The sequence below is a fragment of the Mirounga leonina genome, unplaced genomic scaffold (assembly GCF_011800145.1).
Source record: "Mirounga leonina isolate KUSES-001 unplaced genomic scaffold, KU_Mleo_1.0 Mir_125, whole genome shotgun sequence".
Taxonomy (NCBI): domain Eukaryota; kingdom Metazoa; phylum Chordata; class Mammalia; order Carnivora; family Phocidae; genus Mirounga; species Mirounga leonina.
Window position 1 is genome coordinate 1,707,084 of NW_023270305.1, and position 11,019 is coordinate 1,718,102.

Sequence of the window (11,019 nt, forward strand, 5' to 3'; positions counted from 1 at the left end):
AGCATGATCTCCTCCAGTCCCATCCATGTTGATGTAAAAGTTGGGTATTCATCCTTTCTGATGCCTGAGCAATATTCCATTGTATATAAGGACCACATCTTCTTTATCCATTCACCTGTTGAAGGGCATCTCGGCTCTTTCCACAGTTTGGCTATTGTGGACATTGCTGCTATGAACATTGGGGTGCATATGGCCCTTCTTTTCACTACATCTGTGTCTTTGGGGTAAATACTCAATAGTACAATTGCTGGGTCATAGGGTAGCTCTATTTTTAATTTTTTGAGGCACCTCCACACTGTTTTCCAAAGTGGCTGTATGAACTTGCATTCCCACCAACAGTGTAAGAGGGTTCCCCTTTCTCCACAACCTCTCCAACATTTGTTGTTTCTTTCCCTGTCCATTTTTGCCATTCTAACTGGTGTAAGGTGGTATCTCAGTGTGGTTTTGATTTGGATTACTTCGTAAGTATTGTTGGGCTATTACTGAATTGGTAAGTTTTCCCCAGCACGTTGTTGATTCACAGGAGAGGCAGGCTAAGAGCGCATGTCCTGGCCTCCTGGCCATAGCTCTGCCTCATCAGCTGTTTTATTTCCAGAATCCCCTGCGGAAATAGAAACCCACAGAGGAAGAAGTAGGAAGAAATCTGGTTTCTTCATTGTTCTGTGTGTAGAAGAACGTGCAGGACCTTTTGAAGATGACTCAAAGAGGCCTCGCCAGCTCTCGGCTGGAGTATTACTGGGGGCACCCTTGCTGGTTCCCACTGGGGGGGGCCCGGCACTGCTGGTTCCCATGGGACCCTCTGCTCCTCCACGCTGGAGAGGGAAGCGGGGTTGACTTTCAGTTTTTTGCCCTCCATTTCTGGCTGGTTCTCTGGAAAAGGGCTTTCAGACATGATTTTCTGGATACCTTCCCAACCTGGAATGTTGAGTGTGACTTTGAGGGAGCTCGGTAGGGAGAAGGTGGGTGTGTTCTAGATGGAGCGCAGGCTGAGGATGTGCCGTCCTGTGCGGGGACGTGCACAGCAGGCGGGCTGGAAGCCAGTGGACTGTCGGTGGGGTCGTCGTTCACGCCCACGAGTGGGCAGCAGGCCGTAAGCAGCAGGCTTGGGAGTCGGGCGGACCTGGTTTGGAATCCTGGCTTTGGGGAAACTGGTTTCTGTATCCGAGCAGAGGAACAGGTGTGATGTTCATGTCCAGAGCAGCGGGGGAGGCAGCCCAGGAGAGAGGCAGCACTGTGGGGGGACACAGGCAGAGGCCTCAGCTCGCCTGTCCTGAGCGTTTAAACCAGCGGTTTAGCTGCACTGGAAACACTCTGCTCTCCGGCAATTCTTTTCAAGAACGCTCTTTGTCCTAGCTACGATTTCCAAACACGAGAGGCAGCATGAGCAGGGCATAGAGCAGAGGCTTTGCGAGCCTTCCATGTGAGCTTTGGTGAATTCGTCAGCCCACGGTGTCTCCTCCTCCATCTGTAAAATGGGGCTAAGAATGATACCAACCCCACGTATGTATATCAGCTGATTTAATTCTCACGGCATCTTCACGAGAAAGGAGACAAAGGGAATGCAAAACCCCACAGGGCCACACAGGAGGGGTGCTTCTGGCGGCGCATGGGAGCAGTCAGGAGGCGGCTCTCGGGGGACCTGGCCCAAGGTTGAAAAGGCACAGAACGTGGGGTGCCTGGGTGGCTCAGTCGGTTAAGCGGCTGCTTCTAGGTTTCGGCTCAGGTCACCAGCTCAGGGTCCTGGGATCAAGCCCCGCATAGGACTCCGAGCTCAGAGATTCTCTCTCCCTCTCCTTCTGCCCCTCCCCCTGTGTGCACGCTCTCTCTCTCTTTCTAGAATAAATAAATCAATCTTAAAAAAAAAAGGCACGGGAGGTGACAACAGCTGACAGTGGGGCATGCATCTGCTACTGGTCGGGCCTGTCTCCTTGCCAGCAGCCACGTGGAGGACCGGGGAGGACCCTGGGGGGTCAGGGGGTGGGGTGACGAGCAGCAAGACCCCAGGGCGGCTCCTCCTGAGCCGCGGCATCAGCCGGCGAGGTTCATTTGAAGTGTCGCCGATTTTCTTACCATCCGATACGATCCTCTTCGAATGTTGGCACAGATGCTGTTCCCAGCTAACTAGAAATCATCCAGGACTGTTCGCCATTGTGAGTTAGTCACGCCACACTTCTTTATTAAACCTGGAAAGCGAAGCGTTGACTCCTGTGAGAAGTAATTGAGATTTTGAAAGGTATTAACATAGAGTTCTTTGGAGAAATGGAAATCTTTTAATTTTTACTGGCATCTTAGACGCTGAGCCTCCCAATTGGATCCGTGCAGCCGACGGAGAGAAGGCATTGGAGTGCTCTCCTAATTGACAGGCTTGATTGACAGAGCGGTCCCTGAAGTCTCCTAATTGAGCAAAATGCTTGTCACCACACAAATCATTAAAGTACTATTTGAAAAATGTGCACGGTGACAAGTGCTAAGTTAGATGTTGTTCACAGCTACTCTCTGAACACAGATTTTCAAGCGAGATGAGCCCTTTTGTTTGTTGGTTGCTTCTTGGCGGCGGCGTAAGGCGGGCACCAGCTCCCGAGCCCTCGCAAGCGTGGGGGCCGGGGCTCGGGCTCGGGCGGGGGGCCTGTTCCGTGCAGGGTGGCGGAGTCCTCAGATGCCGCATCCTTGCCCTAAGCTGGTTTTCCTAGCAGCCAACTGTACGACTCCCGTTGCAGTGTTTGGGTCTGTTTTCCCTGAAACACGGCATGCTGCACGGGGTTGGTGGGTTTCTTTTTTTTTTTAAGCAGCAAATGGAAAGGAACAGCGCTTCTGCCTTGCTTCCTCACCCTCTGAGCAGAGGCACACATCCGTGTGGTGTCATGAGAGCTTTGGTCCACATTTGGATCTCCGTTCACTCCAAACTGGTTGGTTGGAGCAGAACCGTTTCCCGATTCAGTGAGGGGCCTGCAGCCTGGTCTCTCTTTGGGTCCCCGCCTGGGCACATGTCTGGCGGGTCGGCTCCAGGACTGTGTCTTCCCCGACGGGAAATCTGTGGGTCGTAGGTTCAGAAGAACCGGCATTGTTCGCTAGGGTCGGGGGGCGGGGGGCGGGACCGGAAAGTTCTGTTGCTTTGGAACATGTCATTGTCCGGACGAGCGAGAGGCCCCGAGAGGAATTCTCCGGTCGTGAGGCCTTCCGTGAGTGGGGCTCCTGTCTCCCAGTCCGGCTCTTTCTGTCACCTGCCTGTACCCTGAGTGTGTTGGTGGGTGTGATATGGTTCGCTCCTCTACATTTTGAGATAAGGAAACCAGGGCGGAAAGGAGAACAGTCTGTGAGGGTAACAAGCTGATTCCTGTGGGGTTCCAGCCTGGGCTTCTCAGGTTCTAACCCCCGGGCTGTTTCCACCGTACCTAGAGACACAGTGTCACGGGTTAGACTCATGCGCACGTAGCCCGGCCCTACCATGTACCAAGCAGGACGCCAGCCGTCACGCTCTGTCCTTCTTCGTGGACACAGCGACCTGTCCCCGTGGCTCATTCCCCACAGTCACTGTATCCTGGTGATGGCCAAGTCTGCTTTCCCATCAGAGCACGTATCCTGCTGTGCTGTGATGGTTTAGACGAAGCGACCGGGGGGAGCAGGGGCCGGTCTGTCTGCCGTATCGACAACGGCCGGCACAGCGCAACGAGCATCAGGCGGATGAGCCCCAGTCCACCAGCCTGCAGCCCACAGTCTCCCTCTCGTGGGGCTGGGGCAGCAGGTGCTTAGGGAAGGGCCCCTCATTCTAGATGTGGAAAGAGGCCCGTCTCCTCTTAGAAATAGCAGAGAAGTGGGTGCTGGGTCACGGTGCCCTCCCTCATGTCTCCCTAGTTTGGGATGGTCCTGGATTGTAGGGACTGCTCTGGAAGGAACACATGGGATGAGAAAGCAACAGGCTGCACGGGATGGGGAAGGGAGGTGGGGGAGAAGGGGAGGCTGGAGGAGGCCGGAGGACAAGGGGACTTGAGCATTGAGAGGTCAGAGCACATTGAGATAAAAAGATAAAATGGAGCTCCCAGGCGTGTTGGTCTTGCATAAAGGGATGTCCTGAGCAGGAAGCTTTGCAGGGAGGTGTGCACCCGAGGATGGGACGTGCCTGCTTGGGGCCGACTCAGCCCTTTCCACTCAGCCTTAACAAACACTTTGTAACTTTGTATAGTGGCAAGACATTTTTGATGGTAATGGCCTCAGGGAGCAGGGCTGATGCTGCTGGGTTGGGGATTATGCTATAGCAGGATTTTGATTGAGGGAACAACCAATAGGCTTTTTAAGAGCTGGCTAAAGAAAAAGAGCCTGCTTCCCACCTGCAACCCCCAGCCCTTCACCAAACGGAGAAATCTGGAAGAGTCGGGAGCATTGGCCCTGTGTGTTCTGCACGGGCAGATGACGTGCGTAACCCTTGCGGGTGGGACAGCCTGCTCAGGGCTCCCGGAGGAAGACTGATACCTTCCGTGTCTTCACCTGGTGGGGAGTCCTACAGTTATCTAGTTTTTTGGAGATGGGTGTTTGGAGAGGTATAAACAGAACTGATCACTCAGGATGTGTAGAAATTTGGACTTCTTGGCCTGCAGCCTTAGACCCGGAACAGAAGAGAATGTTTATGAGCATCCTCCTCGGGAGGAGGGAGCTTAACTCTGTTTATCAGGAAGAAGCAGCATCTTGGTTTAAAAGAGAGTGATGATAGCTAGGAAATAGGGACATGAACAAGGAGTGGCAGCCCCAGATGAATAATGCAGGAGGCATATGAATGGGAGTTAGTGAGCATTCATTGATAAATGTAATGGCATATGGTAAATGACCACCCGAGAGACAGTACTCGGGAGAGACCCGATTGACTCTGTCATTGATTCCGGCCTAATGCATTTTTAATGGCCACCCAGATGCATTTCCTAATTGGTGATTACATCACTCTGTGTTCCAGAATAAAGCATGAATCATCCTCCAGTGATGAAGAGCACGCAGCTGCCAAGCCATCAAGTGCAAGCCACCTCCCTCTGTTGTCCAATGTCAGCTACAGGAAGACCCTCCGGCTCACTTCAGAGCAACTGGTGTGTGTCTCGTTCTTCCCTCGCCGTGTTCACAGGCACTGGCCAAGGCGTGGCCACCCAGACTCAGCGGCCTGGTGGTCTGGGTGCCCCTCCTGCTCTCCAGCCCAGCCTCAGCCCCTGGCCAGGCTGACCCCACAGTCTCGCTTCCCCTTTGTCTTCCCTGATGTATGTAGCCTTGGAGCTTTCAAGTGTTGGAGGAGGGCAGCCTGAGGAAGCTAATTTATCCTTAGTTGTAAATGACTGATAAACCTGAATCTTGCAGGCTCTTTCCATTTTTAGAGAGATGTTTGTCGACTCAAGGGCATCTCCTAAATTGGGGGAAATCAAGCACTTGCGATGGGGTTGAGAGAGTTTCAGGTGGCAGGGGGGCCATCATGGTCACAGTGTCCTCTTCTGTGAGGGTGTACCACCAGTTTTAGTCGGACCCTTCTTTTCCTGGACCTTGTTGCCCATGAACAGTCAGCGAGCAAGTATCCTCCCTCTTCTGCTTTTATCCGAAGAATGAGTGGGGGGCCAGGCTAAGCTGTGACGGTGTTCGTGGGAAAGGGTCAGGCCAGACCCCCAGTTAACACCACCAGCACGCCCCTCAGCCTGGCAGCCTCTGTGCAGTTGTGTGGCATGTGGCTCAGGCCAGCGATGCTGGGGGGACCTGGAGTTAGGCAGCCAGCTGGCACGCATGAGAGGGTCCCCACAATGAGACGCAAAACCGCCAAAAAGGTAATTTTGCTTTCTGGATCTGTTGTGAATTCCTCGGGTCTGCGGTTATTCAGGAAAACACGTTGCCACACTTGGCCTTGTCTCCCCCGTTGTGGCCCTTCGTATTTATTCACGGAGTAGTAAGTGCGTCCTGTTCTGAAGGTGGGATTCCTGTGGCAAGCCTCCCAGCCTGTCATTCAACCCTGCAGGAAGAGGGTGAGCTTGCCTTACAGGGGGGCCTATGGGGAGAGCTGGGTTTAGGTGGCCCAAATCCTGGAAAGAACCATCCTCATCTGTAGGCAGAATTATACAGTAGCCCAGGGCAGTGAGTTTACAAAATAGTCCTAATCTAGCATCTCATGGATTGGAATCCAAATAGCCCTCAGTCTGGGCCTTCCCCTCAAGTGGACACATGGCTCATGTTTTTCAGAAAAGCTTGAAGTTGAAGAATGGTCCCAATGACGTGGTGTTCAGCGTGACCACACAGTACCAAGGCACATGTCGCTGCGAAGGCACCATCTATCTGTGGAACTGGGACGACAAAGTCATCATCTCAGACATCGATGGGACCATCACCAGGTAGGTGCGGCCGCCTCAGGGGCCGTGGGCGAGTTCACCTTCCTGTAGGGCCCCGGGGCCTGGATCCGGCATCGCCGTTCTCTGTCTGTGGTGCCGTGGGGCTCGTGCAGTTCCGTTTCTGGTGCAGCCGTGGAATCTTCGATCCTTGCCCTAAACTAAGCCATAGTTGGGTCGTGGTGCTTGTTTCCCGGATGTTGCTCATGTGGATGCCTCCCAGGAGTGTCTTTCCACATGCCCTTTCCGCTTTGATTTAGCAAGTCACGGACTTGATGCGTGATCAGTGAGAAGGTGCCCTTTTGTGTGTTAGAGTATCCCTCCGTGAGTGTTCTCTGATTACTCTAGGTTTGTGCTTTCTCTCCAGCAAGTAAGTCATGGGTCTTGTTGGCATATTTTATGGGGTGTTTCTGGTACAGTGAATTGGAATGGGCTTTCTCCCCCGTTGTCATGCCCCTTTTATTGTATTTTTCTCATTTCTATCTTTATTTAGATCAGATACTCTTGGCCACATTCTGCCCACCCTGGGCAAGGATTGGACCCACCAGGGCATCGCTAAGCTGTACCATAAAGTGAGCCAGTAAGTACCGGGCGCCTGCCCCCTCTCCCGTGTGCTGTTGGTGCGTGCATGACACTCTGCCCGCGGAACCTTGACCTTGAACGTGACTTGCAAGAGGAGTGCACCTTAGTCAAGCGGGGTCAGTGGGGGTGTGGAGGATTCTGAGGACACAGCGAGTGCTCATCCCGCCAACTCGCAAGTGTGAATTCAGTGCCAAGAGACAAGAAAGGAAGTGATAGGAGGCCCCCAAACTGTTGGCTGAACAAGGGTGGCGGCGTTGGGGGAGGGCTTGAGATTCAGTTCCTACTGAGGACCGTCTCCTGAGATGAGGTGAGGTCATGGTCCTCTGATAGCTGCCCAGCCACGTAGTTTAGGCCGAAGAGGTGCAGATTCCAGGCAGGTTTTAGCTGCGGTGCTCGTCTTGTCCGCCGGCCTGGGGGGTCCTCCGCTGTGTGGCCCCAGTGCAGGACAGTGCCTGCTCTGTACCCTCCCGCCGGTATGCCCAGGGGGGAGGGTAGATCTTAAACTGCTTCCTGTGTCGGGCACGTGTTACTTCGCTTACTAGCTTTTCAAAATTACTGTAAGAATTAATATCATTAGTTCCCTCAGAAGTGGTGGGTCCGCATTCCCATAGCTGCTGACAGGAGGCAGGGCACCTTCAGCCCTGCTCTGTCTCCGGGGTCAGGGGCCATCGGGGTCTCTCCCTCCCCACACTGGCTCGTCACTTTCTCCATCTTTCTGTGGACTAGAGCCTCCTCATCCGCGAAAACTCTCCCCCCAACGCTTTCTGTTCTGCAGCCACTTGGGCGGGAAGGGGCCTCAGGCCAGTGCAGGCCAGCCCCTCCTTTCCCTGGCTGAGGAAGGTGAGGAATTACGTAGTGGAGGTCAGGCCGGAAAACCGGGCCCATGCTTCCCAAGCTGATGTGCCTCACCTCTGGCCCACGTAGGTGACAGGGGGGTGGGGGCTGGGCACCCATGCTCTGTGAGCACCGATGAACGAAGCGCACTTTCCTGCCCCTCGTTCATTCACTTACCCAGCATTTATTGAGTGCCTGTTGTGTGATCAGCCCAGTGACAGGTGCTTGGGATGTCACGAAGTGGACACGGCATCTGGCTGCCTGGGCCTCACGCTGCCGTGGGGGCGGGGTGGCTGGGACGGGGCCTCGTACCCTGGTGGGATTGAGAGCGTCTGATCTCTTAGATGCCCCGCTCATTGGCTTGACCTCACTTTTCCAGATTTCCTCTTCAAAAAATTACAAAAGTAATACATGCTTCTTTAAAAAAAAATGAAGAGAAATAAGAAAAATGAGAGAAATTTGAGAGTGGGAAGGTTGTGTCTTCTTCCTCTCGGCCCTACCGCCAGGTTAACCCACTCCCCGATGTGGAGCCACCGTGAACAGTTTGGTTCTGTCTCGGTGTCCTTAAAATCCATTTCCGCTCTCCCCACGCCCACCCCCCGACACGCACGCCTCCAGGATTTAGTAATACGTCTTTCTGTTTCATTACATGTAAGATTTACCTCATTCTCCAGTGCGGCACACATTGTATAATGTGGATAAACCGTGCTGTATCTAACTAGTCCTCTGTTGGTGCACGGAGGACGGAGTTTCCAGTTTCTTCACTAGGTCCAAGACTGATGTCCTAAGCACTCACATAGAATGTTTGTTATGTATGATGAGCCTATAAATAAATAAAGAAGGCGCACGCACGTAGGGAGGGACTGCTGTAAAGTGGATTCCCAGAAGTAGAATTGCCGGTCAGAGGATGAGCGCATTTGAAGATCTGATCAATAGAGCCAGATTGCCCTCTGCAAAGGTACACCCCGTCTGCAGTCTTGTGGACAGTGTGTGTGCCGGTCGCTTTCCCCACAGCCTCACCGCGGCTGACCTCTCTCTCGTTGAGAAGGATTAATCCACTGAGGAGCTGCCTGGACTTGCACGACACTGAAAATTGCATCTATTTTTAGTTGGAAGAAGCCCTCATGAGTCAGGATACCGAGAAGCTCACAGCCTGAATCATTTTGGGCTTTGGAACATAAATCTACTCCTTTTCTTACTGTACATTAAAAAAAGAAAAAGGGCACAGTTGCATTTTTTTTTTTTTTTTCCCAGAAAAGATATCTCTTTGGAAAGTAAAGTAGGGTAGCTTACCAGAGAGCACCTGAGCATTCTTGACTTTGATCAGTGGGCGTACGGGGAGTGAGGTCTGTCGATGAGGGTCGGTGATGAGTGCAGAATACTCCCTGTATTTTCAGTTTGGTTGAGAGGAAGGAGCTTGACATTTATTCATTCACTGAGTTTGGTGTGTGTCCTCAGTGCATCCAGACAGGCCAGTGACGGTCAGAGTTTCCGGAGCAATTGGTGCAAACACGGTTTGGCCGTGGCCTTCAGGGGCCTGCGTTGAGTGCCTCCGGGCCGAGGTGCAGGCTCCTTTCTCTGCCTTCTGCTAGGTAGGCCCTTATTTCCCAACTTTCTCCCCAGACCTTCTTGCTGTAATCCAGGTCCACGATTCGTTTTCCCATCTTCCTACCTACACTCCAACGATGGCTTCTGCCCGCCATGCCGGTACCTCTGATTTTTGCCTCAGCATTTTTCACCTTGTGATGCCCAGCATGGATGCCATAGTCCTCACCATGCCTTCCCAGGCCGGAGTTGGCAAGCCTGGGCAGCTCTTACTTACCTTCTGACTGAGCTCTTTGTGGACGCCCAGGACTCGGCCTGGCTTGTTGGGAGTGCTAGCGCCGGTGGGCTCGCTGTAACGCTCCCGTGGCTGACTGTCGGTTCGCGTGAACCCCCATCCTGACAGCGCCCCACATGCTTCCTCCTCCAGGGCCCTGGGCGGCCGCCAAGGGACAGGGGCAGGGACTCAGGACTGGTCACGGTGCGGACTCCCTCTTCTCATGAGTCCAGGTCATTCTTCTCATGTCCTCCTGTGATTGCCCACAGAGCTTTAGCATGCTGGTGTACTAACGTGACGCTGTTAACTTCAGAATTTGGGGACTGATCACTCTGTCTTCGCCCTGCTTTTTCTGAACTTAGGCTGCACTTAAATTTTAGGCACTGCAGTATTTAATGGAAAAACCAGTCTTGCAGATAGCCTCTTGCCTGAAAACAACAGAGAATGAGGGCAATTTTATTTATTTTTTTGCCAAATGTAATTACTTATTTGAATACAGTCAGCTGTGAGAAATTATCTGTAGGGCTGATTGTCACCTTGTTCATCGAGAGGGTAAAAAATAGCTTGCTTGGTTATTGATTAAGAAGAAGGGGCGCCTGGGTGGCTCAGTCGGTTAGGCGTCAGACTCTTGGTTTCAGCTCAGGTCATGATCTCAGGGTTGTGAGATCAAGCCCCGAGTTGGGCTCCGTGCTGAGCGTGGAGCCTGCTTGAGATTCTCTCTCTTCCCCGCCCCTCCCCACGTCCTCACCTGCACTCTCTTAAAAAAAAAACAAAACAACCAACTGTAACAAATACCCGTGGAAGACATGAAACCCTCCCTCACATTCAAATATGTTCAATAAGTACAAGGAAAGTTAAGGACTATTTCCTAAAATATCTAGATCATTGAGCCAGTGGGTCTTTTGGGGGCTAAATCTGGACAATAATTGCTCTGATTTTGCACCTTACTTGATGCATATTTTTATATTGGTGTAACTAAATATCGACGTGGGTGCGACAACGTAGCGACAACAAATGCTGTGGCCTGAAGAGGGCGCCGTGTGAAGCCAGGATGCTGAGAGCGGAAATCCTAATTAGCAGACTCAGTAGGATCTCTTCTCTCCTGCCCATAGCGCTTGTGCTCCCCTCCACTTGAGGTCTTCTGAGGTGACTGGGGGGCCGGGGGCCCTGGGTTCTCACGGTGACAGCCCTTAGCTCACCCTTAGCCCTTAGCCCTTAGCCCTTAGCAGGATGTGCAGACCTCGTCCCCACTCCCAGTTTTGGTTTCCTCATCTCTAAGATGGGAAAATTAGGCCTTGTGATCCCCGAGGTCCCTGCCAGGCCAGAAGCTTGGTGCCGCGGGTCGCAGGCTTGTGGTCCCCAGGGTGTGTGCTGTCTCAGGGTGAACTTTTCGAAGCTGGGCCTCCGGGGGAACCCCAGGACTGAGCAGACTCTGACTGCAAACCA

General features: G+C 52.9%; 1 protein-coding gene across 5 annotated transcripts in view; it reads left to right on the forward strand.

Moving 5' to 3' along the window:
* LPIN1 (lipin 1) overlaps positions 1-11,019 on the forward strand; it is a 95,830-nt gene that overhangs the window by 68,065 nt on the left and 16,746 nt on the right. For all 5 annotated transcript variants that reach the window (XM_035000608.1, XM_035000609.1, XM_035000613.1 and 2 more), the window contains 3 exons: positions 4,943-5,069; positions 6,196-6,344; positions 6,832-6,918. In XM_035000608.1, the coding sequence (XP_034856499.1) occupies positions 4,943-5,069; positions 6,196-6,344; positions 6,832-6,918 (363 nt within the window). The remainder of the gene's footprint in view (positions 1-4,942; positions 5,070-6,195; positions 6,345-6,831; positions 6,919-11,019) is intronic.